General features: G+C 37.6%; 1 protein-coding gene and 1 long non-coding RNA gene across 4 annotated transcripts; one reads left to right on the top strand and one right to left on the bottom strand.

Annotated features, from left to right (window-relative positions):
• Nucleotides 1-538: 538 nt before the first annotated feature.
• Nucleotides 539-18,778, bottom strand: LOC148844464 (uncharacterized). 3 transcript variants are annotated; one of them, XR_016102533.1, is made up of 5 exons: nucleotides 18,761-18,778; nucleotides 18,544-18,654; nucleotides 10,979-11,751; nucleotides 1,844-1,884; nucleotides 1,652-1,749 (listed from the first exon to the last, which is right to left on the bottom strand). XR_016102533.1 is itself a non-coding variant. In XM_088955999.1 (3 exons), the coding sequence occupies exons 1-3, from the start codon at nucleotides 3,042-3,044 to the stop codon at nucleotides 790-792; spliced, it is 1,041 nt and encodes a 346-aa protein (XP_088812125.1). In that variant the 5' UTR covers nucleotides 3,045-4,222; the 3' UTR covers nucleotides 539-789. The 3 variants fall into 3 exon arrangements, 1 of the variants encoding a protein (XP_088812125.1); XR_016102532.1 differs by lacking the exons at nucleotides 18,544-18,654; nucleotides 18,761-18,778 and adding an exon at nucleotides 12,284-12,617; XM_088955999.1 differs by lacking the exons at nucleotides 10,979-11,751; nucleotides 18,544-18,654; nucleotides 18,761-18,778 and adding an exon at nucleotides 3,005-4,222 and having other exon boundaries at nucleotides 539-1,749.
• Nucleotides 3,786-10,069, top strand: LOC148844465 (uncharacterized). Its single transcript, XR_016102534.1, has 2 exons — nucleotides 3,786-3,925; nucleotides 9,726-10,069. It is a non-coding gene; the product is annotated as an uncharacterized LOC148844465 (long non-coding RNA).
• Nucleotides 18,779-26,666: the final 7,888 nt, after the last annotated feature.

Raw genomic sequence — 26,666 nt, 5'->3', positions numbered from 1 at the left:
GCTCTAACAAGCCTCCATAAAATAGATCACCGATGATCTCATAATTAAGGCTCCACCCCACCGTTTAAATTCGAAGGATGACCTACCATTCTACCAATACCAATCACATGACTCTCGAATCTCAACGTACGGCCACTTATTCTCTGTAAATACACTGTCCACGGGATGAGTGAAGTTTCTTTTACCAACACACTAGGGGCAATGGATGTCCTATACGTTAGGTTTAAATTTTGATAGAAAACAAGAGAAAGTTTTTAAGAAATTTCACAAAATCCTTCAAAGAACTCAACCTCAACTCTCCTGATGTTTCTAAATTTTTATCAAATCAAACCAAACACCAAAGGCAAGGCTACTAGGCTAGCCATAAGACATTATTTCTGGTTCTGTTTTGTGCGTGCCGTGTGCGGGTCAAATTCAATCACTGGCTACCATCTACGTGATAACCCACAATGGTTCAATTCAACCCCTCGACAAGATGCTTTCACTTCACCTATTTGTAAGAGCGTCAAATTAACCCACATTCCATTCTCCATAGCAGTTTGGACTCAATATTAACCTTTCTTCATATAACTCTACATTATAAGCAATTACATGAGACTCGAAACAAAAATAAATTGGAAATGAGTTCAGAGCTGATTCTTTCAACGATACCAAGCCGGCTGCGTGCAAATCTCAGGTGATAAATTTCAAGACTTTGCAAACTCAGAGAATCATATTTTACTGTGCAAGAGTACAAGCACTCTTTCTATCATCGGCTATTAAAAAAGAGGGATGAGAAAATAAACAATTCTATTTGAAATTTGAATGCTTTGTGCCGAAGGAACCCTTGCCTCTCCTCCCTTTGAAACTGATGAGATGCTTTTTAAGATGACTCTTTACCCAAGAACCACTACTCTGCGCCACTGGCAGAGATTGATTTGTTCTCGAACTACCTCCAGTACCATCTGAAGAGAGACCACCACTATTGTTCCCAAGGCCAAGGGCATCAGAGATCACTACTTGTTGGTTCCTCCGCACCGATCTCAAACCCATTTGCAATGGTTCTGAAATCAGTGAAGATTCATCATCAGTCACACCACTGGTTTTCAGGCACAAGGAACATGGCGGGTCATGAATCTTTGTCTTGGGTGTCGTTTGATCTAAGCATTCTGCATGGAATACATGGGTGCAATGCAGCACCGCAGCAATTGGCATGTTACCACTACTGACAATTCTCCGCGAACTCCACGGGGACTTCTGCCAAAGAAGCCTTCCACAAAGTCCACAATTCTGATCTCCTCTACTGCAGTTTGGCCATCTAAATTCCTTATCAATGTGCTCTGACATATCAAAACCTTCTCCATCAAATGCTAGGTCATAACTACTGGCACTACTCAACCTGAACCCCTCCCTTCTTGATCTCTTGTTGGTCTCTGGAGAAGCCTCCATTTTCTGAAACCCAATGAAGGTTTTATGCAAGAGACCACAACTGTTATTAGGCCAATCAGATGGTGAAGTTCTATTCTCACCAAGTATCAACCTACTTGTGCTGTTTTTATCTGTAGAATCAAAAGGATCAGTATCTGGCACGGGGTTTCGGAACACTAATGGGTAAACTGGTTTTAACATGAAAGAGCACCGACTGGAAAAGTTCCGGCAGGAGGAAGAGATTGGCTGTTTGCCAGTAGGTTCCCAGTGGCTAGATTCAGAAAAGGTAGATGGGGACCCAAAACTGTTGGATGCTGCAGATGCTCCGCCAATAAATAGCCTCTACAAGCAGATTTCACATACAAGCAAACAAACGATAATCAGAATAAAATTTAGGCTCAAGCAACTCCACGGTAACGTGTAGACAAGAACTCACCTCAGCAGACTGCGGAAAACAAGAAGCTGCAGATATTGACCCTAATCAAAATTAACAAATTAACCCTTTGTTAGCTGTGCAATTGCTCAAACTTTGCCACCACAAAGAAGGCAGATCTCGATATTTTTCTTTTTAATATTTTAAGGGATGAAGTTGTTTGCAAATCCGCTGTGGCAGACGCTTGGCATCCCTCTTTAATACGCAACTCATATGTGAGGCGGCAAAGCAAAGTAGCAATAGAATCTAAAAAGGAATTTATAGCAGAAAATCCAGCAAAAAACACTTACCGATAGTATTAAAGAACTTGAAAGCAATAAAGAAGAGAATAATAGCAGAAAATATAGAAAGGATTCCTATGAAAAGAATACAACGGAAACAAATAATCTGAAGTTCTAAACGTCACTTGTAGGATCTCATACGTACACTCTGAACTATCAAGCTTCCAAGTTCAACTATGACTCTAGTGGTATAAATTCATATCCAAATTATTGTCCCTTTCAGAGGAAGTATCTTAATTCGAGAGTAATAATCCTACTAAAAAACGAAGACTCCTATAACGAGGAAATACAACTTCGAAACCAACAGTAACATAATAGTATCGAACTATCGATTAAAAATGTCGGGCTACAACAACTCATTATGACGTGTGAAACCCATGGCAATCCTTTAGAAAGTGGCACGTATTTAAAACCTGTCCCAACTCCTTCAAAGCATGAACAGGTCGTTTGGTAACTCCTTCATAGCAAGTCAAGCTAAAGCTCCACCAACATGCTCTTGCAAGAGTGTCGCAGATCCCTCCCCACCTCCAATTCCCCCAAATGCAAATGCTCACCGTCCAGTCCAGTCGAAGCCCTCAACCTGAACAACCTTGCAGGATGTGCCTTGGAAATGGATTTGAAAGACAGGAATGTCAAAGTGGTTTTTTCAACTTGGGCTGCAATTTTAAATAAAATCCAAACCATCGATAACTCAAGGGCAAGGTTATTGACTTTTTTGTTAGCGTAAAAATTATTAATTGATATGTTAATTATAGGCTTAAACTACCCTTATGATTTATCAAATTGACTAAATGTACATTACTGTTTCAAATTTGTCTAACGGAATGCCTGAAATGTCCATTTTACCCTTTAACTCAAACCTAAGATCGAAAGTTAAATTTACCTTTTTGTCCACTGTTTTGCATATGTGCAGGCTCACTCATCTGAACTGAATGCCGGAGACTGAGCACTATCGTTGTTGCATGCGACGACGGAAGTGCAACTTCCAAACGGCAAAAGTTTGGTGAGGAGGTGAAGAAGGTAGAAGGAGCTGGTTCCCTTGAATCTGACAGGAAATCAAAAAAAAATCCCCTGTTGTTGCTACAGAGACTTAGAAGAAGAGATCAGTTGACAGATCCAGTAACTTCTCCAATGGAAAGGATCTCTCCAGAAATCCTTCCATCTACTGCAACCGTCGAAGCCAGGCGGAGCCCTATTTTGCTCGAGGGGGAGAGAAGTTGGATGTGGAGGGGTCCGTCGTTGCTGCAACTTGCAAAAGAGGCAGTAATGAAACAGGAGCGAGAGGGAGAAAGAACGAAGGGAATGGGGAAGAGAGAAAACGAAGGGGACAAAGAAAGAGAGAGGGAGGGAGAGGGATCAGATGTGGAGAGATCCATTGCAACAGCGGCGGTGATGAAACAGGGGCGAGAGGGAGAGAGAACAAAGGAAAGGGGGGAGAGAGAGAGAAGTTAGTAGTCATGGATTCGTCCCTGTTTCAATCCTTCTTAAATCCATCAAAGAACTGGTTCACTACTTAGCATATGAAAGCCCTCTCCAAACGCCTCAGGAAATACGGTTAGGGTTCTTATTCTTCTGGTTAGTGCTCCTTATTTTGTCTTCTGGATTTGATTCAGTTGATTTCTTCTATACATTATAGGGCTTCGATATGATGACCTCTACGACCTGATGTACGATTTGGACATAAAGAAGCACTGGCTCGCCTTCCTTGTGAGATCGTTGACGCAAGGTATTGGTTGATACCAGTAAACAAGGTACTTAGACAGATTCGTTTTTCCGAAACGAGGGCACTTTCGAACATAAAAGGGTAAGTTGGGAATTTTTAAAAATACAAGTCATGTAATCGCATTGTGGGCAGTTTATGACAGAACATTAACAGTAAGGGTATTGTTGGACAATTTTCAAACAATAGGGGCATACTTAATCAATTCACTAAACCACAAGGGTAGTTTAAGAAATTTATCCTAATTTATATTTGAGAATTTAATATTTGGTTAACATTTTTGTTAATGTAAAAATTAAAAAATAATTGATATAATAACTAAAATATCAAAAGTCCATATGTTATGTATATTTGGACTCCTAATTGATGCATTATCTTTTTTTTTTTTTTTGATAAATTGGTTGATGCATTAGCAATAAAATCGTATGATATCCATGTATCCTGCTATATATATATATATATATATATTAAAATTGGTCCACCCATGTCAGCATAGCTCTCCTTTGAGAGAAGTTATTTATCTATTTTCTCTATCTTTTATATTTTTTTTTTGTTTTAAAAATATAAAACAGTAATCATTCCTTATTTTGATTAGATTAAACAACCAATGAAATGCACTTCCCCAAAACATAATTAATCTAGTCTCCTAAAATTTCTCGTAAACTACCTCCCCCACTTTCTCCAAAATTATCACTAATTCCTATTTATCTTCTAAATTATCTCTAATTCCTATTTATCTCCAAAATTATCTCTAATTTAGTAGAGCCTATCCTAAATTATCTCTAATTCTTATTTATCCTCTCCCCTACTTTTTATCTATATCTATCTAAATAAAATTTGGATTAAAAATGTAAGAATTATTTAAATATTCTAACAAAATTATAGAATAACATTAAAATATTTATTAAAAACAAAAAATAATAATTTTATATTTTTACAAAATATATCACGAAATTATGTACTAAAAATTTAAATTATATTTTTCCAGATTATCAATTTCAAATATTTAATAATATGTAATAGCTTCAAATAAATAAAATTCAAATAACAAAAAATAAATAAAAATTTTATAGATTATTTAAATATTTATCATAACTAGATTTTAAATAGTTAAAATAACATAACTATGTAATAAATTTAAAAAATTTCTTTAAAGTAGAAAAATAATTATAACATAATATTAAAATTAATAATAATTTAATATATTACAAAATTAATATGAAATTATGTAATAATAGTATAAATTATGATTTTATGGATAATTAAATTCAATAAAAAATTAACACATTAAATTTTAAATATCTTACATATTATTTAAGTATTTAAATAACTAAATATTTTAAATAGTTAAAATAAAGAAATTATGTAATTAATTTAAAAAAAATCTAAAAATTAGAAAAAGAATTATAACATAATATTGAAATTAATAATAATTTAATATTTTTACATAATATTGTAAATAACTAATTTCACTTATATCAAGTAATAATTCGAGAAAAAAACTTTCAAAAGCATTAATATTTATTAATAATATTTTTAAACTCTTAAATTGTATTTATTATATAATTATATATACTAAAATTAATATTTATTGTGTTTTCGTAATTATTTATTGTTTTTTGTGATAAATGTATTTTCAATGATTATGTATACATTTATTTTGTTTTGCTATTTAACATATAACTTTCAATAATTATTAGAGATTAAACTACTATTATTGAATTTTTTAAAATTTAATTTATAGTATGTATTGTACTTTTGTTATAGCTTATTGACTAATTAATATTTATTAGAGATTAAATTATTATTTGAGATTATACTATTTATTGACTAAGTTAACATATTTTTAGTACTTATTGTATTTTTGTAATTATTGTAATTATTGTATTTTTTTCATTATCAATATATTTTCAATAATTGTGTATTTTCACTATAAATTTTTAATAATTTTTGGAGATTAAACTATTGTTATTTATCGAAGATAAACTATGTGTGCAAGATGGATTTAGAAAAGGCTTATGACATGGTTGATTGGTCATTTTTTATGCAAGTGTTGGACTGTTCTGGCTTTGGGGAGAAATGGTGTAATTGGATCCTAGGTTGTATTGAGTCTTGTCATTATTCCATTCTAGTAAATGGAACTGTAGTGGATCACTTCCCGGCTATTAGGGGAATTAAACAAGGGGACCCCCTCTCTCCTTTCCTTTTCACCTTGATTGTAGAAGTCTTGGGGAGACTAATTGAGAGAGCAGATTCGATAAGTCTTATTAGGGGGTGGAGGGTTGGAAAAGACAAGATTTCTATCACCCACTTACAATTTGCTAATGATACAATTCTGTTCTATGAGGGGGAGGATGTGAGATGGGCCAGAAACATGAAGTTGGTGGTTCAAGTGTTGGAACAAATGTCAAATATGAAGGTGAATTTTGATAAGAGTTGCATGGTGGGTATCAATATGGAGGAGAGAGATATAATGGAGAGGGCTGAAACTTTGGGTTGTGTGGTGTCTCAATGGCCTATGAACTATTTAAGGATGCCTCTAGGGGATAATCCGAGGAAAGAGCTTTTGGAGTCCTATGAGTGATAGGTTTACTAAGAAATTGGCCTTTTAGAAGAAGAATCACTTATCTTTGGGTGGCAGAATTACCTTGATTAAGTCTACATTGGCTAGTTTGCCTGTGTATTACTTTTCTGTCTTTAAGATTCCAGTGAAGATAAGTAGGGTTTTGGAGAAGTTGATGAGGGACTTTTTGTGGGAACGGGGGAGGAGAGGAAGGATCACAGTGAATTGGGATTTGGTTTCTAAAAGTAGGGCTGATGGAGGGTTAGGATTAGGCAACATTCAGAAGAAAAATGAAGCTTTGTTGAGGAAATGGCTGTGGAGGTTAGAAGGTGAGAAAGATAAGTTGTAGACTAGGGTAATTCTAAGTATTCATGGTCAGACAGATGATGGTTGGGACTTTGCAACTTTAGCAAAGTCTAATGGTGCCTCTCCTTGGAAATCAATACATGCCATTCTTCATTCTTTTTTACAGCACATCAGGTATGACCTCTGCTCTAGAAATCAGGTAAAATTTTGGGAGCACATTTGGGTGGGTGAGGTACCTTTGAAAGACTAATTCCCCTACTTGTTTTCCCTCTCTAGGTATAAAGGCAAGGTTGTGTCCAATTTTCTAGTTCCTTCTTAGTCTTACTTTGGGCTTGATTGGGATTTGGGGTTTAGAAGAGGCCTAAGGGATGTAGAGGTTGAAGATGTCTTGAATCTGGTTCAGATCTTGAACGGGGTGGTGTTGGACCCCTCTGAGAGGGATAAGAAACTATGGACCCTAGCTCCCTCTGGGACCTTCTCTTGTGCTTCCTTCTTTAAGTCTCTCTTGCCTTCGATCAATAATTTTGCACAAATTTTTCCATTTAAGGATGTTTGGGGTGAGCCAATTCCTCCAAGGATTGGAGTTTTTTGTTGGGAAGTCTTCCTTTAAAGGTGTAATACATGTGACTTACTCCAAAGAAAAAGGCACTTTTGGTGCTTGTCTCGTAATTGGTGCATTCTTTGCAAGGCTAATGGTGAAAGCTCCTACCACTTATTAATTTCTTGTCCCCTTGCTGCTGATCTTTGGGATTGGTTTCTTTCCTTATTTGGTTGCAAGTGGACCCCCACTGCCAAATATTCAAAGCCTGTTTAGCTCTTCGTTCCTTCGATGGCCAAACAAAAGGGGATGAATTATGTGGAGATCTGTGAGGGCTGCTATTTGCTGGACCCTACGGGAGGAAAGAAATGCTAGAACGCTTTTTGAAAATGAAAGAAGTAAATTAAGCCTTGTTGAAGTAATAATAGTTAGAGTGGTGCACTGGCTAAAATCCTTGGACTTGTTTGTTGATGTTTCTATAGACATGTTGATGAATAGCTGGATGGAGGCGGCAAATTCTGCTCCTACTCGCTCTTCTATTTGTCATGTGTGGTCAACATCAGCCTGTGGCTTTATAAAGCTAAACTTTGATGTTAGTAGTGAAGGTAATCCAGGTCTATTGGAAGGAGGGGTCTTCAGAGATGAGAATGGGGGGGTGCTTGCAATGTATTCAGGTCCCATTGGGGTTGGGGACTCTCTTAAAGCTGAGATCTATGCTGTATTGGAGGAGATAAGGAAGACTAAGGAAATGAATATACAAAAGCTAGTTGTTGAAGGGGACTCAAAGTTGGTGTTAAGCTGGCTACAAAAAAAGAGTGGACTTTGGAAATTTTCCAATGAGATTAGGAAGATTAAGTGGCTAACTAGAGAGCTAGAAATCCATTTTCAGTGTGTTAAGAGAACAGCAAAATGCTTTTGCTGATGCCTTGGCAAAGCAGGGGGTGGGAAGGGATCAAATGTTTTGGGCTGTTCTGTAATTTTTTCTTTGTTGTCCTCCTGGCTTAGGCCTTTTTATCTCTCTCTAGAGTGTTGTAACTACATATTTTTTATTAATCTAATGAACTCCTGTTATTGATAAAAAAAATATTCCTTTAGATGATGGAAAATTTTCCAAAGCAGTCCACTGAACAGGTGGTCAAAATCAAAAGTATTGCTTATTCTGTCTGGATGGTAGGTGATGTTCTGCATCCAAGTCCTCAGACTGATGTTTCCAGACAAACAGCTGAAAAGTAATATCTTCATGTAGAACTTGCAATATGTGATACCCAGATACCTATACAAGGGTGCCACATTGTGTAGGATACTTCTATTTTTAGTATAAAAAATCGTGCATCCTATACCATATCACACTGTATCCAGGTAACATGCACTGGAAGTGAACCAGTGAAGGGAATGGACTACACAAGAAATTTAGACTAGGAAACCTCTTAAGTACAACAAAATCTGGAGCACATCTGTATCTAACAACATATGATGTTAAAGGTGGCAATATATCAAGATGACACAAGAAAATTCATTAAAACATTTGTTAATTTACATGTTATCTCCAACCACCATCTTCTAATGCTGAGTAAATCCCACATAGGCAATATACGGGGATAAGCCATAAACTTTCATTTTATTCAGCACTCATAAATTGTATTTCTAGGGTACTTGATTGCAAATACCCTGTGTGATTACAATATCAATTGTAATCACTCTATCCCTTTATCTACAATTGTATTCAGCACTCTGATCTCTTTATCTACAATTGTTATTACAATGATAGGAACTTCTTTTTCTTAGATTGCAAATACCCTGTGCGATTACAATATCAGTTGTTCCCATGTATCTCAACACCTATGTCATCATTATAATTACTCTATCCCTTTATCTACAATTCTTTTCTTATAGGCACCAAATAAGAACCAATGGAAGTAGAATCCAATCTTCTGTTCCTATACTCTGGTAAAAGTATGGAATTTCCATCACCCAAAGGAAGAGAGTCAACAGTAGTCACCCAGCAAGTTGACTAGATCATAGAATAGCTGAATAGCCATGATATGACACAACAAACTTGATTCTTTAAGATTAATCAGATTAAATAAGTGGTGGATTTTACAATAAATTCTATATTCTACATGGCATTCAAGTTATTTAGCCATTTATGAAAATTGTGATACAGTATTCAATGTCAAAACTTAACTTCTCCACATAACTCTTAATACACCATTATCTCCTAGCATAGCCTCATAGTTATCAAAGTGACACTTAAGCAAGGATGGTTTCTGGTCATGGTTTTTGGTTCTGTAATTTATTTTTTTATCAGCATTAACAGTACTATTATTGTATAAATAAATAAAAAAAAAACTTTTATTATTCTATCTATTGTAATGTAGAAGTCCACATTCCATTATTATATTCTATACATTTTTATGTGCTTTTGTGTTTTTAGTTTCATTATTTTTCACGATCTCTTTTTTTTATATGTTTTCAAGGGACTACATAACAGGGGGTAGCCCATCCCCCAACCCAAGTGCAGGCGGGACTCGACAAGTCTCCACTACGACCAGCAGGAGACCTTACTAACCAGCTGGTTGGCACCTTGCTTATTTTTCACAATCTCTTGTTTCACTATAATTGTCATCGCATGCCTAGAGGCAATGGGGGTTTCTCACCTTTCAAGAAAAGTGATCATTGACAATATTGTGTCATTACTTTGTTTATTTGCTTGAATACAGTGTGTAGAAATCCTCATTTGCTTGGATTCATTATGATATTGACTTGTTGCTTTCTTTATTTGTTTGAATTCTTGCCATATGAAAATTCGTGATTTTAAAAACTGCATGCTGCTTTGATGAATGGATTTGATTATATTATGTATTGAATAATGAAATTTATGATAAGAAGTTATGCCTTCTCATGAAACTAATGATTTAATGTTTTTTACATGTAAAATTTATTATTGATAACGTTCTTAGTATTTACCAATACAAAATAATAAGAAATTGAAAATACGGCATAGGTCAACACGGATCACATCCAATAAGTTGTAGATTTATTTGTCAAATCCATGAATACATAACCTTCAGCATTTGAGTCCAAGATGCAATATTTGCTCATCCCTTGGTAGTGGCAAAAATAACTATGCAGAATGAAAGACCAGTCACAACATACGGAAGTGCAGAAGCATGCATCATAAAACTTTTCTAAAAACAATGCAGACTTGATGACAGTCTGGCACTGGAATTAGTTATCACTCAAATTAGAATCATCGTTTAGCCCTCAAAAACCATGACCAGAAAAACCCATAAACAAGGATGACTTAAATGTAGGCCTGAATGTTCACCACTTCATTGAGATACAGGGCATGTCAGCATGTGTGATTAGTGATTACTTACCACCAAGAAAGATAAAAACCATGGACAGAGAGAGAACAAAGAAGAATAACATTCAAAAGCAGAAACCTTTTCAAGCAAAGAACTCGTGTTCAAACAGAACAAGACTAGATAAACAAGGATGACTTGAATGTAGGCCTGAATATTCACCACTTCATTGAGATACAGGGCATGTCAGCATGTGTGATTAGTGATTACTTACCATCAAGAAAGATAAAAAATCATGGACAGAGAGAGAACAAAGAAGGATAACATTCAAAAGCAGAAACCTTTTCAAGCAAAGAACTCGTGTTCAAACAGAACAAGACTAGATAAGCTTAAATTAACTCCCACAGGTAAGGTAGCCAACTCACCAGAATTAGATTTCTGTACTAGTGGTGTCTACTGAGGGAGCTGGAAATTGTCAGAGGGGCTTCCGAAATAGGAAAACACACCATCTGACACAGAGTGATAATGGTCGGTGTACTGGTCACTGCTCGCCCTGCATCTGCTTCCTTTACTATTTGATGATAATGATGAGCCATTTAGTGGGGCTTCATACAAACAATGAGGTGAACCATCTGACTGGAATTGACGATCCCATCTCCACAATGGAGGAGGAGAGAAGCTTGAGTTTGTTCGCCACCAAGGTTCATTGTGACCCATGGAATAGGCTCTTCTTCCTGTATTTGATTTTCCTCCATGTGGCCCAACGGCCACACAACAAAGTGCACCCGTTTTAGCTATCGTTCTGGTAGCAGCAGTTAAGTGGCACTATTGTCTTAAGTGGTGGCTTTCAGATAGGCATGGGCCTCATGCCAAGCAGAAAGTGTGTATATTAAAACTAGAGGGAGAGATCAAAAACAGTTCAATGGAAAATCTAACACAAGGATGACAAAATATCTGACCTCCAGAACTAACCTAGAAAAAGTAATATTAACTTTTCACAATGATTGTCAATCCAAAAATGAAAATTTTACAGCTTCCCATCTCGCAAGAAGATCCATACAGGAACATTTTCTCGGCAAGGGTTCAACTACAGCCTAATAGTTGAACCTTTTTAACCTTAGGATCCAATTTCCAGCTTGCTTCCTGAACAGCCATCTCTTCTTTATGGAATTTCAATCATAGGAAATACCCCTTCATCCTGTACAAGAATTTCACCTATCACAGTGAGTGTAGATATAAAGGGAATAAAAGATAAAATTTACAAAACATAGGTCAATTGCAAAATAATGTGCAATTCTAGATATCATTCTTATAAAGGAGTAGAAGAAGCTTCATTTGAATGAAAATTGACAAAGAAGGAAAATGCCCCCAGAAAACGTCATCTACAAGAAACTAAGAGAGTAGAATTGGCAAAAGCTGACTGAGAATGTAATAGTCCGACAATGGTTCCAACCCAATAGCTTGATAAACCCCAGCAACCCCCCTCCCCCCCCCCCCCCCCCCTCCCCGAGGGATTACAGTTTAAAACTTAAAAAAAAAAAACTAAAAAACTAAATCATAAAATTAAAAACCCAAAACGAATAAAGCTGTGCAAAGAAACAGGCTGCTAATTCTCGAAGCAAAGTTCATGAGCATATTGGTGCTTAACAGTTACAAACAAAGAACAAGAAATACAAAAATAAATTGGAACCAATAAAGAAAAAATTTATACGTATAGAATGAAAACGTACCTTGAAATACAGGCCTGCTTCTAGGGTTTACCATACAAAGGAAAAAATTGGAGAAAAATAGAGCCCTGATAATAACGAGTTTCTATTGTCTGTGTCGGCGACTAAGAGTGGGAGAAGACTGGAGAGGTAGACGAGCGACACGCCCGGTCCCCACCCCAGAATAATAAAATGTTGCTTTGATAGAGACGGGCGTCTCCGTCGGGGCGTGGTCGAACCGAGAAAGAAAGAAAAAAATGGCTTGGAGCTAAATTTTTCCCGGTGTCAACTGTCAAGTCTCCCGCTGTTTTATTTTAACTGTTTAGTCACATTTATCCAGAGTTCAAATCAGCCCCCACAATACTGTCCCCCACAACGTCCTACAACTCTCCGTCGTGTATTGGGAGGATTCGCATCTGCCCCCACAGACCGGATCTGCTCTTCACACCTGGCGCCTCACAGGCGTTTCACACGCACATTATCATGCATCGGAACATTTCTCGTAGTTAACATGTGTTTGATTGCGTTTATGTTTATTGGATGGGCATTTATTAGATAAAGGTTTATCTAATAAATGCTCACTTTAAAGGCTTTTTATTTTATTGTTTGGTTGAATCTATTTTGGGTGTTTTAAGAAACACCTTTTTACAATTCAGCATATTTTCTAATATTCCGTTGTTTGGTGGCATGTTTCAAGAAACAGGTATATGAGTGTTTCAGTGTGACATTTTCACTTTAATGTATAAGTAATAAGATCCATTAATCAATCCAATCATTCAAATTACATATGCTTTTATTTAATGATTAATTTTCAGATCCAACGGTCCAAAATACATTCACTTTGATTTTCATATTTTATTGATGTATATTATATAATTTATGAATTTTAAAATCTTAAAAGAAGAAGATCAAAATAGCACCATTACGGGGGATGGGAAGCATTCAATCACAAAACAAACATGTGAATCACTTTAATTATTGATGGCTCACAATCACCAGTTTATGTGTAATCAGAAGAGTTAATTCACAATCTGTTAAGCCACTAATGATGGACTGCATGAATAGACACCTGTCAAAGAAAGTGACAGTATTCTTCTCTTCATGTAAATCGGTCAAATTTCACTCAGAAGGTTCAGAAGGTCATGGCTTGCTCTTCCTGATACCAGAGGAGTTGCAAATTCTGAGTTATCTTAAGGTTTAGCATTTTTCATAAACAAGAAAACTACCTTCCATGTTTCTTGCATTATTTTAGGGATGGGGCGATGAATTTGATGGATAGATCTTAGTATGATCTTATTATTTTCTTCTTCTTCTTTTTTTCTTAATTCATTGCGGTCAGCTAAAGTGGAGGAGAATCTAGTAACAAACCTTCCCTGTTTCTTATTCTTTTCTTCTCTTCATGTAAATGTTATTCTTTTCTCCTGTTGCTTCTTGTATGTTTGGTAATTCTTTGGTAGTTAGCAATAAAGTGGAGGGATTGCAATTGCTCTGGAAATTGATGCAGGAGAATCTAGTAACAAACAACCATTACTTGCACCAGTCTGCTAAAGATGCATGTTGATGCAGCGCAATTCGGTCATTCCTAGCTGGCACTCATGTGGCTCCTCGAATACACCTAAGACAGGGAAGAATAAGAAGAATCCCTTGGGAGGCTGCCCAGCGGGGACACTCCGATGCTTAAGTCAATACTCGGTAGAAGCAAGGGAAAGATGAAAGGCTAAGAGTGAGGATAGCGCATTACCACTATGTTCACGAGGTTAGAGATTCAAGAAGAAGTTTCTCTTATGCCCTGAGGGCTTTTATAGGGACACTCACATTAGGTCAGGCATAACCGCCACTGGGCTCCTACCACAGCTGTTACCGGCCAGGGCTGTGCAGGTGGCCGTTGTGGCGTACGCTTCACCCAGGAGAGTGACACGTTTCCAAAGTGGCAAGCACGGCTTTGCCTGCTGAGAGACATGGACGCAGACCGTCGAATGGACTGGGACTGCGCCGTTAGTAGAGGGTATGGCGCAGTCTAATCGGTACGGTCTGTCAGTCGGAAGCTTCTTGAAGAGCGCTAGTGCGGCTCATTTGCGAGCTATTTTGTGGCGAGCTTGGAATACTCCAGGATCACCCTTGAAGGAATTGGTCCTCAGAATAACTCGTTCGCTAGGGAGCTCAAGCGAGCTAATAACTTTAGCTCGCAAGCAACTGTTGCCTCGGAGCATCTCTTTAAAGATAGCACGGGGAGCCCAAAGTTCGTGTCATAGCGGACTCCTCCCCTCTTGAGCTGTAACGTAGTGGACTGTTTCGTGGGCCCGTCACCTGGGCGCACCGGGCTTCAACGTTGGATTGTCGCTCATGCTGAGTCAGTGTTTACGTGTCACCTTTTCATAGGTTGGGTCAAATCATTCTTCATCATTTGCCCCACTCCTTGAGCTAAGGTACTACCTTGGCACGGGGAGTCTATGAAGCGCGTGGACTGATTTGACCGAAATTCAAACTTGATTGATTGCCCTTATTAAATGAATTTGCGGGAATCAAGAGATTTTCTTATTTTTCCTGACTTTTCGGATTCCGAAAACGCGCTGAGGTGGCTTGTAACTCCGAACGTTGTGCGGCTGCGACTACCTTAATTGTGGAAGACGTGTCGCCAATCGCCTTCAGTTTTTAGAAGGCATGCGGTCGAGGCACCCGCGGGCCGTTGGATCTGCTTTGATCTAGGTCGTCAATTTGAAAGGGTGGAGACTATAAATAGGGGGCCCCCTCGGGCCCTATTTTCTCCCACGCCATCTTGCTATCTTTGGTTTCTGAGGTCGTGCACTTCACCTAGTCTACCCAAGTTCCTCAATTTGCTCTGTTCCATCTACTCTGGTGAGTTCCAATCGCTGTCAGCCATGTCTGGGTACCCATACCACACCTATCACAGGGGCGATAGCCAGGATGGTGATGCTCCCTCGAGCTCGAGGGGAGCCTAGGAGCAGATTCCGGAGGTTCGGGAGGCCTCTGGCGACATGGCGTCTACTTCTAGGGGGAGGGAACCTGATACCTTTGGCCCTTCCTTGATGACAGTGGAGAGACTCAGGTCTCTGATCCGCTACTTTCACCTCCCTAGGGACCTGGTTTACAGCCTCCCTACTAGCAACTTCCCTGGGAGCATGGTCCCAATGACATAGTAATCTTTAAGGAACAACTCGAACCCGGCTTGCGTCTCCCCCTGCACCCCTTGATAGTGGAGGTGTTAAATCACTTCAACGTCACCACTGACCAGCTTCATCCCAATGCCATTCGAAACATGGTTGGGACTATATCCCTGTGTTACGAGTATTGCCTTCCTTTGGATCTTGATATTTTTGTCCCTATCCTTTGTATAAAGAACGTTGCTCCTAGGGTTCCTCCAGAGAGGCGCTTTTGTTACCTCTCTCCCCGCCGCAGCTATAAGCTCTTGTACGAGCTGCCGAATAAGATTCCTGCATGGAAGCAGGATTACTTTGTGGTCTATAACCACAAGGGGTGGCCCTTCCCCACTGCTTGGAGGGGCGCCATCCAGGACCCCGGGGCCGAGTTGGACCCTGAAATTCAGAAAACAATGTTGTCCTGGGCGTCGGTAGGCTTCCTTTGCTCGGACTACTTGACCGAGGAGAAGCTCGTGCAGGCAGGCTTAAGTCCGGGTAGGTTGGCCTTTTAGGTCACGTGGTGCCTTGTGACAATATTGTGCACACATGTATTTTGCTTTTTATTGGACTAATATCTTGTGGTCTTTTAGTAGCCATCATGTCCAGTGCCGATTCGCGCCGCCTTCTCTCGGGCAGCCAGAGGCGCCATGCAAAGAGAACGCGCCCCGACCGAACCCCCCCTTCGGGAAGTACTGAGTTCGGGTCTGCCGAGCCAGTTCTACCCTCTCCTTTGCCCGAGGTTCCGATGCTCCCTCCTGAGGGGGCTAGTAGTGGGATTAACCCTGGGGAAATGAGCTTGCTCAGCCGGGGGAGGCTCCCTGTAATCCCCTTCAGCCCTGTCCTTACCCCCGGTTCCCAGTGGGAAACTGGGAAGGGGTAAAAGATTATCTGGTGGCTCGCCGGAGGAGCCGGAAGGCAATCACTAATGACGAGGTCGCTCAGTGGGGAAACATGGAGCCTGGGGACCTTTCCGCGTTCGCCTCTGCCCATTGCATGGTGGTAAGTGACATTTTTTCCTTTTTCTCTCTTGTTTTGCCCTTTTTTGTTGTCCTTTGATCTTCTTTTCCGTTGGCAGGTGAATTCCACCATCCATGTCATAGCTCTCCAGACGCGCATCCATCGCGTCGACGCCCTCGACCAGCGGGCTACCAACCAGAAGCTCTAGGGAAAGCTCGACCGAATTCGGGGCGAGCTCCATCACACCCGCATGGGGAGTGTCTCAGGAGCTGCTCATCCACGACCAGGAGGCTCAAATTGCCCGACTTTCTAAAGAGAGCAAACGTTACAAAGAGGAATCGTCGAGGATGGCGGCAGTGAGGGAGCTCCTCAGGCAGTAGGTGCAGGACTTGGAGTCCACTCTTCTAAATCGGACTCAAAACTTTGATTAGATGGTGGAGGCTGAGCGAGAGAAAGCGGTTTGGGATTTTAAAGACTCCCAGGAATTTCAGGACCTCCAGGCGGAGTATGGTTCGGGTTCATATCGCTCGGGGTTTAAGCTTTGCCGGTGGTTGGTTCGGAAGAAGTCCTTCGGACTCAACCTTGACAGCATTACTATGAAAGGTCTGTCTCCTGAGACAGCGGACCAAGCGGAGGAAGAGGAGCCTGACTCCCCAGAGGAAGGCAAAGAAGCCATAGAAGAAAACTACCAAACCTAAGAAGCAGAAGAAGAACAATGCATCTGATGTCTGTCACTTCTACAAGCAGACGGACCACTGGAAGAGGAACTATCCTGCCTACATGGAATCTAAGAAAGGTAACGACAAAACGTGTGTCATATAAACTAATATGTTAGTTACTTCTGTGTCCTGGTGTGTTGACTCCGGGGCTTCAATTCATGCGTGTAACTCACTGTAGGGGTTCAAAGTTAGCAGAAGATTGAGTGAAGGCGCAATCCGGTCACTCCTAGCTGGCACTCGTGTGGCTCCTCGAAGACACCTGAGACAGGGAAGAATAAGAAGAATCCCTTAGGGGGATGCCCAGCGGGGACACTCCGATGCTTAAGTCAGTACTCGGTAGAAGCGAGGGAAAGACGAAAGGCTAAGAGTGAGGATAGCGCGTTATCACTATGTTCACGAGGTTAGAGATTCAATAAGAAGTTTCTCTTCTGCCCTGATGGCTTTTATAGGGACACTCACATTAGGTCGGGCATAACCGCCACTGGGCTCCTGCCACAGCCGTTACCGGTCAGGGCTGCGCAGGTGGCCGTTGTGGCGTACGCTTCACCCAGGAGAGTGACACTTTTCCAAAGTGGCAGGCACGCCTTTGCCTGTTGAGAGACGTGGATGCAGACTATCGAAAGGAATGGGACTGCGCCGTCAGTAGAGGGTATGGCGCAGTTTGACCGGTATAGTCTGTCAGTCGGAAGCTTCTTGAAGAGCGCTAGTGCGGTTCGTTTGTGAGCTATTTTGTGGCGAGCTTGGAATACTCCAGGATCACCCTTGATGGAATTGGTCCTCAGAATAACTCGTTCGCTAGGGAGCTCAAGCGAGCTAATAACTTTACCTCACGAGCTACTATTGCCTCGGAGCATCTCTTTAAAGATAGCACGGGGAACCCAAAGTTCGTGTCACAGCGGACTCCTCCCCTCGTGAATTGTAACATAGCGAACTGTTTCATGGACCCATCACCTGGGCGCACTGGGCTTCAACGTTAGTTTGTCGCTCATGCTGAGTCAGCGTCTAAATATCACCTTTTCATAGGTTGGATAAAATCATCCTTCGTCACATACAAATCATATATATTAGCATACAATTCGTATTATATGAAGTGGGTTTAGTGAAACCAACCCTTATGGAAGGAAGAAAGGTGAAGATGATAAACGACAATTTGTAAGGTAGTAGCAGGATCTGCAGTGTTGGATAAGTATGGTTTTGTTCTAAATTTTGGTAGAGGTGTCTTTAACTCTCAGCCAAGTTCCAACTAAGTTGCTAACAAGTTTTATCTTGCTTTTTGAGAGATTTATCATCTTTTAATTTCTTGAGCCACTAGAGCAATCAAATCAGGGAAAGTTTTAAGTGTTGCAGAGCAGCCTAAAATCAAGCAAAACACCGAACTAAAAACAGAGCAGAACCTTGCCGACGAAGAACGGTGGACGAAGAACTTAGAAATTAGAAGTTAGAAGTGCACCTTGCCGACGAAGAATAGCGGACGAAGAACGATCACCTTGCCGTTGAAGAACGGCGGACGATTCCCAAGCCGAAGAACTGCGGACGAAGCACCTTGCCGATGGTTACAGAGCTGCAAAAACAAGGAGAGATATCACGATTCCTTAGGGAAAAAAAAAAAAAAAAAAAAAACACCTTGCCGGGGGGATTAATGGGTGTTCTCTGATCGGCGAACTTACTGGTGTCCTCTGATCGGCGTCACTATGTTCCGAAAAAGAATGTTTATTGTGGAAAGGTAGATCCGCTTTGCACCGGATCAAAAACTTAAAACGCTACGTCAGATGACACATCATCGCCACATCAGAGGTGCGTTTCGTGAAACGGCTAGCCGTTGGTTTTCGCTTCCTCCAACGGCTCCTTTCGCGAAAACCGATGATAAAACGTTTATGAGCGTTTTTTCAATAAACGTTCGTACCAAACAATAGTTTTGAAGCCAATAAACGTTTATTGCGTCAAATGCTGATATGGTGCTGAGGTGGTAGCGTTACTAAACATTTCTTCTTTGTTATTATTCACGGAAGATGTAAGGCGGTCATTAGTGAAGAGCAAATCCCGTCATCATACTTGCCCCCAAAAACGTCCCACAAAACCGGCAAATCCCGTCATCATACTTGCCCCCAAAAACGTCCCACAAAACCGGAACGCGACGCGTGTCATGACACACGCGCATTAAGCGAGACGTGTGTGGAACCCAATTCACGCCGTAAAATGCACCTCCGTTAATTCCTCTCTTGCCCAAAAGTGTTTATTCTCCCATACTCTATTCTACTTCGAACTGAAACTCTTAGCGTCGGCCCCCTTTCGTAACCTACTCACCAAAGATTAACCTGGTCGAGTTCCGTCGGCCGACGCCGACGGCCATACCGGTAGGAGGTAAGTACTTTATAAGTTTTTCTCATTTCTTATATATATATATATTGTTTTTTCTCATTCGTTTTTTAACATTCACAAATCTGAACCCGCCGGAGTGGGAGCCTCTTGACGTCGTTTCAAACCCTTCACACCCCCAAAATTCGAAAGCCCTTCAAAATTCGAAACTCTCCAGAATTTGAGTTTTAACTTGAGGCGCTTGGCCATAGTTGGAACAGCCTGGGAGGAGGAGTGGGAACTGTGCAATGACGACGGCTTCGTTTACAAGAGAAAGAAAAGAAGATAAGATTATATTGTTGCTGCTGCACCACCAGTACTGGCTTCTGATCCAGTGGTGGAGCAAAGGCAGCGGAAGAAGAGGACGCTGCTGAAATTGAGAGATCAGTTGCGACAAATGAATTTGATTATAATTCCCTTTGTAATGATTGTCATGTATTCTATTATGAAATATTAAAGGTTCTTTGTAAATATTCCATCTCTCTTTATTAGTATCTACACTGTAATACGATCTCTCTCTCTGTCTCTGAAGAGGCAGTTGGTTTCAGCAATGATAAAAATTTTTAAGTCTTAGGCTTCATTTAACCGCAAAAAAAGAGTCCTTAGAACAATGAATGCCAAATGCAGCCTTAAACCTGTAAGCCATATCTGCAGAGATCATGTAACAGCAATGGAAAGCAAAGATTTAAAGGAGCACCAGTGCTGATGAGAGTATATATCTACTGAGTACTTGCTACACAACACTATGACACCTACTGCTACAGATATACAGATAAATATACATTGCCTTGCTACAACAGTAGAAATACTACTGGTCTTTGGTTATTACCAAAATCCCTCTTCCAGTCATAGTAGCTACCTAAATGCATACATGAGCAAAAAACAAGGTGTTTCGAAGATATCACTGCATTTCTTTGGTACTTTTTCTGATAACCTACTCAAGTTGCAGAGGGTTTTAGAAAATGGTTGATAGGACCAACTACTGAAAGAACTCAGACCTCTAGCTTCTCTCTTTATAATCCTGCTACCGAACTTCATTTGACGTAGATTGCTCCATGATGCATCAACACAAATTGTCAGCCATATCCTATTACAGTCAAGATGTTGAAACACACCAACAGTTCCTAGACATGGCAGTTATGCTTCCTTCCAAACTACTGTTTACCATTATGAATTTTAATTGCTTATGACCGGAGAGTTTCGAATTTTGGAGGGCTTTCGAATTCAGGGGGTGCCAAGGGTTTGAAATGGCATCAGGGGGCTCCCACTCCAGCAGGTTCAAATCTTTGAATGTTAGAAAACGAATGAAAAAAAAAACAAAAAAAAAAAAGAAATGAGAAAAACTTACAGAGTACTTACCTCCTGCCGGTATGGCCGTCGGCGTCGGCCGGCAGAGTTCGACCGGATTAATCTCTGGTGAGTGGGTCACGTAAGGTGTCCGACGCCAAGAGTTTCAGTTCGAAGTAGAATGGAGGAGTATGGGAGAAGAAACGCTTTTGGACAAGAGAGAAATTAACGGAGGTGCATTTCGCGGCGTAAAATGGATTCCGCACGCATCTCACTTAATGCGCGTGTGTCATGACACGTGTCGCGTTCCGGTTTTGTGGGACATTTTTGGAGGGCAAGTATGGGGGGGGGCAGATGTGAACCCGTATTGGGACATCTTCCGATGATGTGTGTGGACGTTACAGGAGGTGACGATGGAGACCAGATTTGCTCCTCACAGCTGGCGCTTCACACGCACATCCTATCATGCATTGGGAACGTCTCCCAATAATTATTTATTATCATTTACGAGAGATGTTCCCAATGTACGGTGGATGTGCATGGGAGACACCCATTAGTGAGGAGCAGACTCATACGTGGGGATGATGATGTGATGTGGAACGTTGTAGGAGATGATGATGTTATCATATGGGAAATGTTTTCAATACATGGTGGGGGTGTGATGTGATTCAGTCTCATTTATCCAAGTGCGATAAGTCTGTTGTATGCCTATGAAACACATGAACGATTATACTTCCAAGTGATAAGTCTGTCATGTATGCCTATGAAAGACATGAACGATTATATTAGTATTTAAGTATGTGCGTTATACATGTAAGAAAATTTTCTTTATATTAATTATTTGAATTTTAGATATAATATAGTTAAAATAGAAAATAAAAATTTATAAAAATAATAATATAATTAAAAATTAATTTAAATGCTTGTAGTAAATATGCACGTGCATTGCATATTAAAATTTTAAATTACAATAACAATTATTATTATTATTATTAAATATTTATTCCATTTATGTCATAAAAAATATTTTTTATTTTAATAATTATTTTTATTTAATATGATGAATATATAACATTAGAAATATTTCCAAATGTTTTTGACAAAATTCTATACTTTTCATTTTTTGTGTTCTATCATTTTTTAAAATATTTATTATTCAGTTATAACATCATGGATTTCTTTGAAAAGTTGGATCATTGACCCACTATATAGATAAGAAAATAGCTTTGCTTTCAAATCAGTTTTAAATTATATATTTCATCTACATTATATAAATAATTTTGGCATATCACACTTAATTTTTGTTTTATATAATTAATATATAATTTTTTATATATTCTTTTGACTACTTGTATTTTTTTATTTTTTAAATATTTATTATTTAACTATCATATCATCGATTAATCTGTTTGACCCAAACCATTAAGCCACCACCCAAAAAGGAAAATAGATTGATTTAAATTTTGTATTACATATCCATCATTAATAAAATTATTTATTATGTATAATACTTACTTTTGTTCAATATAATGAATGCATAATATTATAGATGTACCCAATATTTTTTTATTTTTTATAAATATATAACATTAGATAGGTGCCTAGAATTTTTTCTAATTTTTATTTTTGTGCTTCTTTGTATTTTTTTATTTTAGAACTTTTATTATTTGACTATGGCGTCATTTTATTTCTAGGTTCATTTTAAATTTGGCATTCCATTTTCATCATTAATAAAAATACTTCTTACATTTCATATTTATTTTTGTTTAGTATAATAAATATACAATATTTTAGATATACCCAATTCTTTTTTTTGTATTATTTATTTTAATATTTTTTATTTAATTGTGGAATTATTTATCAACCCATTTGACCCATAATGGTTGAATTGCTTACCTAGAACTGGGAGGGAAGAAAATATTTTTGCTTTCAAATAAATTGTCAAAATAATTATTTTTATACTATTAAAATTAATGTTGTGGATTTAATTAGTAGAATTTAATAATGAGAAAAATATATCTTAAATATAACATTAAATGAGAAAATATACCTTAGGAACAAGACTTAATGAGACAACATAAGAGAATAATTTTATTTCCAATTGGTTTTAAAATTTACATTCCATTTTCATCGTTATGAAAAACATTTCTTATTTATCATACTTATTATTGTTTAATATGACGAATAAATTATGTTAAAAATGTTCTCATTTTTTTAATCATATATTATTTGCATTTTATCTATCTTTGAATTTTATTATTTAATTGTGACAACATGAATTTTTATTTTAACAATTAATTTTATTTAATATGATTAATATAGAATATTAGAAATGTTCTCAAATGTTTTTAACAAAATTTTATACTTTTTCATTTTTTATGTTCTATCTTTTTTAATATTTATTATTCAATTATGATATCATGAGTTTATTTTAAAAGTTTAACCCTTAATAGACCCATCATCTAAATAAGAAAATAACTTTGCTTTCGGTTCAGTTTTAAATTATGTATTTCATCTACATTATATAAATAATTTTTACTTTTCACACTTAATTTTTGTTTGACATAATTAATTTATTTTTTTGATTACTTGTACTTTTTAATTTTTTTAAAGATTTATTATTTAACTATCATATCATCGATTAATCCATTTGACCAAATACTAATAATCCACCTCCCAAAAAGAAAAATAGTTTGCTTTCTAGGTTGACATTAAATTTTGTATTTCATTTCCATAGAATTGATAAAATTATTTCTTATGTATACTACTTATTTTTGTTCAATATAATGAATATATAATATTAGAGATGTACCCAATATTTTGTTTTTGTTTTTTTATAAATATATAACATTAGATATGTACCCAAAATTTTCTTTATTTTTTTATTTGTATGATTCTTTGCATTTTCTATTTTTAAAAGTTTTATTTTTGACTATGACATAATTTGTTTCTAGATTGATTTTAAATTTGAAATTTCATTTTCATCATAATAAAAGTACTTCTTATGTTTCATACTTATTTTTGTTTATTATAATGAATATACAATATTAGAGATATGTCCAATTCTATTTTTTATTATATATTTTAAAAATGCATTTATTTTAATTTCTTTTTATTTAATTATGGCATTATTTATTAACCTATTTGACCCAAAATTGTTAAATTGCTTACCCACCACCGGGAGGGAAGAAAATTGTTTTGTTCTCAAATTACTTTTTAAAATATTTATTTTTGTAGTATTAAAATTAATGTTGTGGCTTTAATTAGTAGAATTTATTGATGAAAAAAATATATCTTAAATATAGGATTTAATGAGAGAATATATCCAATTGGTTTTAAATTTTACTTTCCATTTCCATCATTAATAAAAATATTTCTTATTTATCATACATATTATTGTTTAATATGTCGAATATGTGATGCTAAAATGTTCTTTTTTTTTATTTTTATATTTTTTGCATTTTATCTATTTTTGAATTATATTATTTAATTGTGGTAGCATGGGTTGGCCCATTTGACCCAAAATGGTTTAATTTCTTACCACCCCTAGATGAAAACACTATTTTTTTTGGTAGATTTTAAAAGTATAAGTTTTTATGTCATTGGAATTATTAATTTATTATGTATGAATTTAATTAATAGAACTTAATGATGAAAATAAACAAAAATGTTTTAAATATATGATTCAACGAAAGTGAATGTAAGTTAATTCCTTAAATGTTGGATTTAATAAGAGAGAATTGAATGCATTGAATGTCTTAACATTCCTCTTTTAAACTCATTTAATATTAATAACGAATTACCCTATTAACCCTCATTTTTTATCAATAAATTTAAATATGGAGGGGTAACTTTTGTCCTTAAAAATTATAGAAATATTCTTGAGGCTATTCATGCTTTTTAAATTAGTATAGATATGTCACAGGCACATTCAAGCATGATTCGGTCTCAAAACCAATATGTTACGCCTCACACAAATCTCACAGGCACATCCTATCGTGCATTAGGAACATTTTTCGTACTTATATGTTATTATTTAAGGGAGATGTTTCCAATGCACAGTGGGATGTGTGAGGTCGTTAGGAACATATCCCATTTCGCCCTATCAATGGTTTGATTGATCAATAAGTAACCCTCTAGAAAGAGAAGATCCGAATTCACACAAGTGCCCTTATGGTGCATCTCAACCGGAACGGGATATGCTCCTTAGACATGGACGCCTCACAGGCACATCCACCATGCATTGGGAACATCTCCCGTGAATAATAACTTATAAGTATAGGAGATGTTAAAACTGCTTTCTTAAATGATGATTTAAATGAAGAGATTTACATGGAACAACCAGAAGGATTTGTTCTTCCTGTAAACGAGAAGAAAGTCTGTAAACTGGTTAAATCACTATATGGATTAAAACAAGCACCTAAACAGTAGCATGAGAAATTTGATTCTTGCATTATAGCTTTTGGTTTTAAACATAATAGTGCTGATAGATGCATCTACTCAAAATTCACTGGAAATTATGAAGTAATTGTGTATCTTTATGTGGATGATATGCTTATTGTGGGTACAAATATGGTTGGCATAAATGAAACTAAAAACTACTTATCCTCTGTTTTCAAGATGAAAGATTTAGGAGAAGTAGATACTATATTGGGAATAAAAGTTAAAAAGCATAGTAGGGGCTATGCATTAAGCCAATCACATTATATTGAGAAAGTACTTGAGAAACTTAAGCATTTAGGGTTTAAAGAATATAACACACCATATGATTCTAATATAAAATTAGTAGAAAATATTGGTATAACAATTGCACAACTTGAATATGCTAGTGCAGTAGGGAGCTTGATGTATGCTATGCTTTGTACCAGACCTGATATTGCATTTGCAGTAAGTAAACTCAGCCGGTTTACAAGTAATCCCGGTGCAGAGCACTGGAAGGCAATTGGGAGAGTTCTTGGGTATCTCAAGAGAACCTTGGAACTTGGCTTGTTTTATTGTGATTATCCAGCTGTACTAGAAGGGTACACTGATGCAAGTTGGATTACCGGTAATAGAGATAACAAGTCCACATCTGGATGGATTTTTGTCATTGGTGGGGGTGTGATCTCTTGGGCATCCAAGAGACAAACTTGTATATCTCACTCGACCATGGAATCCGAATTCATAGCCTTAGCAGCTACTGGAAAAGATGCTGAATGGATTAGGAATTTATTATTGGATATAAAATTTTGGCCTAGTCCTATGCCTCCAATATCCATTTACTGTGATAGTGAGGCAATTCTGTCAAGGGCCTATAGTGGTACCTACAATGGTAAGTCCAGACATATAAGTATGAGACATGAATTTGTTAGGCAACTAATTCAAGATGGAGTCATCACTATAACCTATGTGAGGTCAAGTAAAAACTTGGCTGATCCTCTTACAAAGGGTTTAGCTAGAGAATTGATAAGAATGACAACCAAAGATATGAGATTAAAACCCTTTACTTAGTCACCTATAATGGTAACCCAACCTGAACTGAAAAGCCATCAGTATTGGGTTTAATGGGTAACAACAAGTTACAGCAATGTGACTGTTAGCACTGACATTGGGAAATTTCCCATCACAACATAAACAGTACTGTCCGTTATGATGAGAGGTTGAGATAAACTCTTAATGAAGTTCTGAAATGTGTCAATTAACGGAGCACATAGTGGAACTTCACCTATGTGAACATAGAAGTGGTGCCGCTTCTCATGAGGGTTTGGGTTTGCTATCGGGATTGTTCATGAAACCAAGAAAGAAGCACATGGCCATAACAGTACTGAGCAAAATTTGAAAGTCTTGCAGAGACTGAACATTTTTATGTGTATAGGTGTCTCCGGCCTGTCTTGAGAGTAGTTGGTTTAAGGTCTTACCACCAATAACTTTGACAAGGCTCTGAAATAACTA

Source organism: Nelumbo lutea, chromosome 7, assembly GCF_056320005.1.
Source record: "Nelumbo lutea isolate HS-2025 chromosome 7, American lotus-T2T, whole genome shotgun sequence".
In the NCBI taxonomy this organism is placed as follows: domain Eukaryota; kingdom Viridiplantae; phylum Streptophyta; class Magnoliopsida; order Proteales; family Nelumbonaceae; genus Nelumbo; species Nelumbo lutea.
This window is presented reverse-complemented; position numbering and strand designations above follow the sequence as displayed.

Bases quoted from the DNA above. Each gene is read 5' to 3' on its own strand.
- LOC148844464 (XM_088955999.1), bottom strand. From the start codon at position 3,044: ATGAGTGAGCCTGCACATATGCAAAACAGTGGACAAAAAG. The intron at 1,885-3,004 runs GTAAATTTAACT...AATTTTGATTAG, and splicing joins GCAAAACAGTGGACAAAAAG to GGTCAATATCTGCAGCTTCT. The intron at 1,750-1,843 runs GTGAGTTCTTGT...ATCTGCTTGTAG, and splicing joins GTTTTCCGCAGTCTGCTGAG to AGGCTATTTATTGGCGGAGC.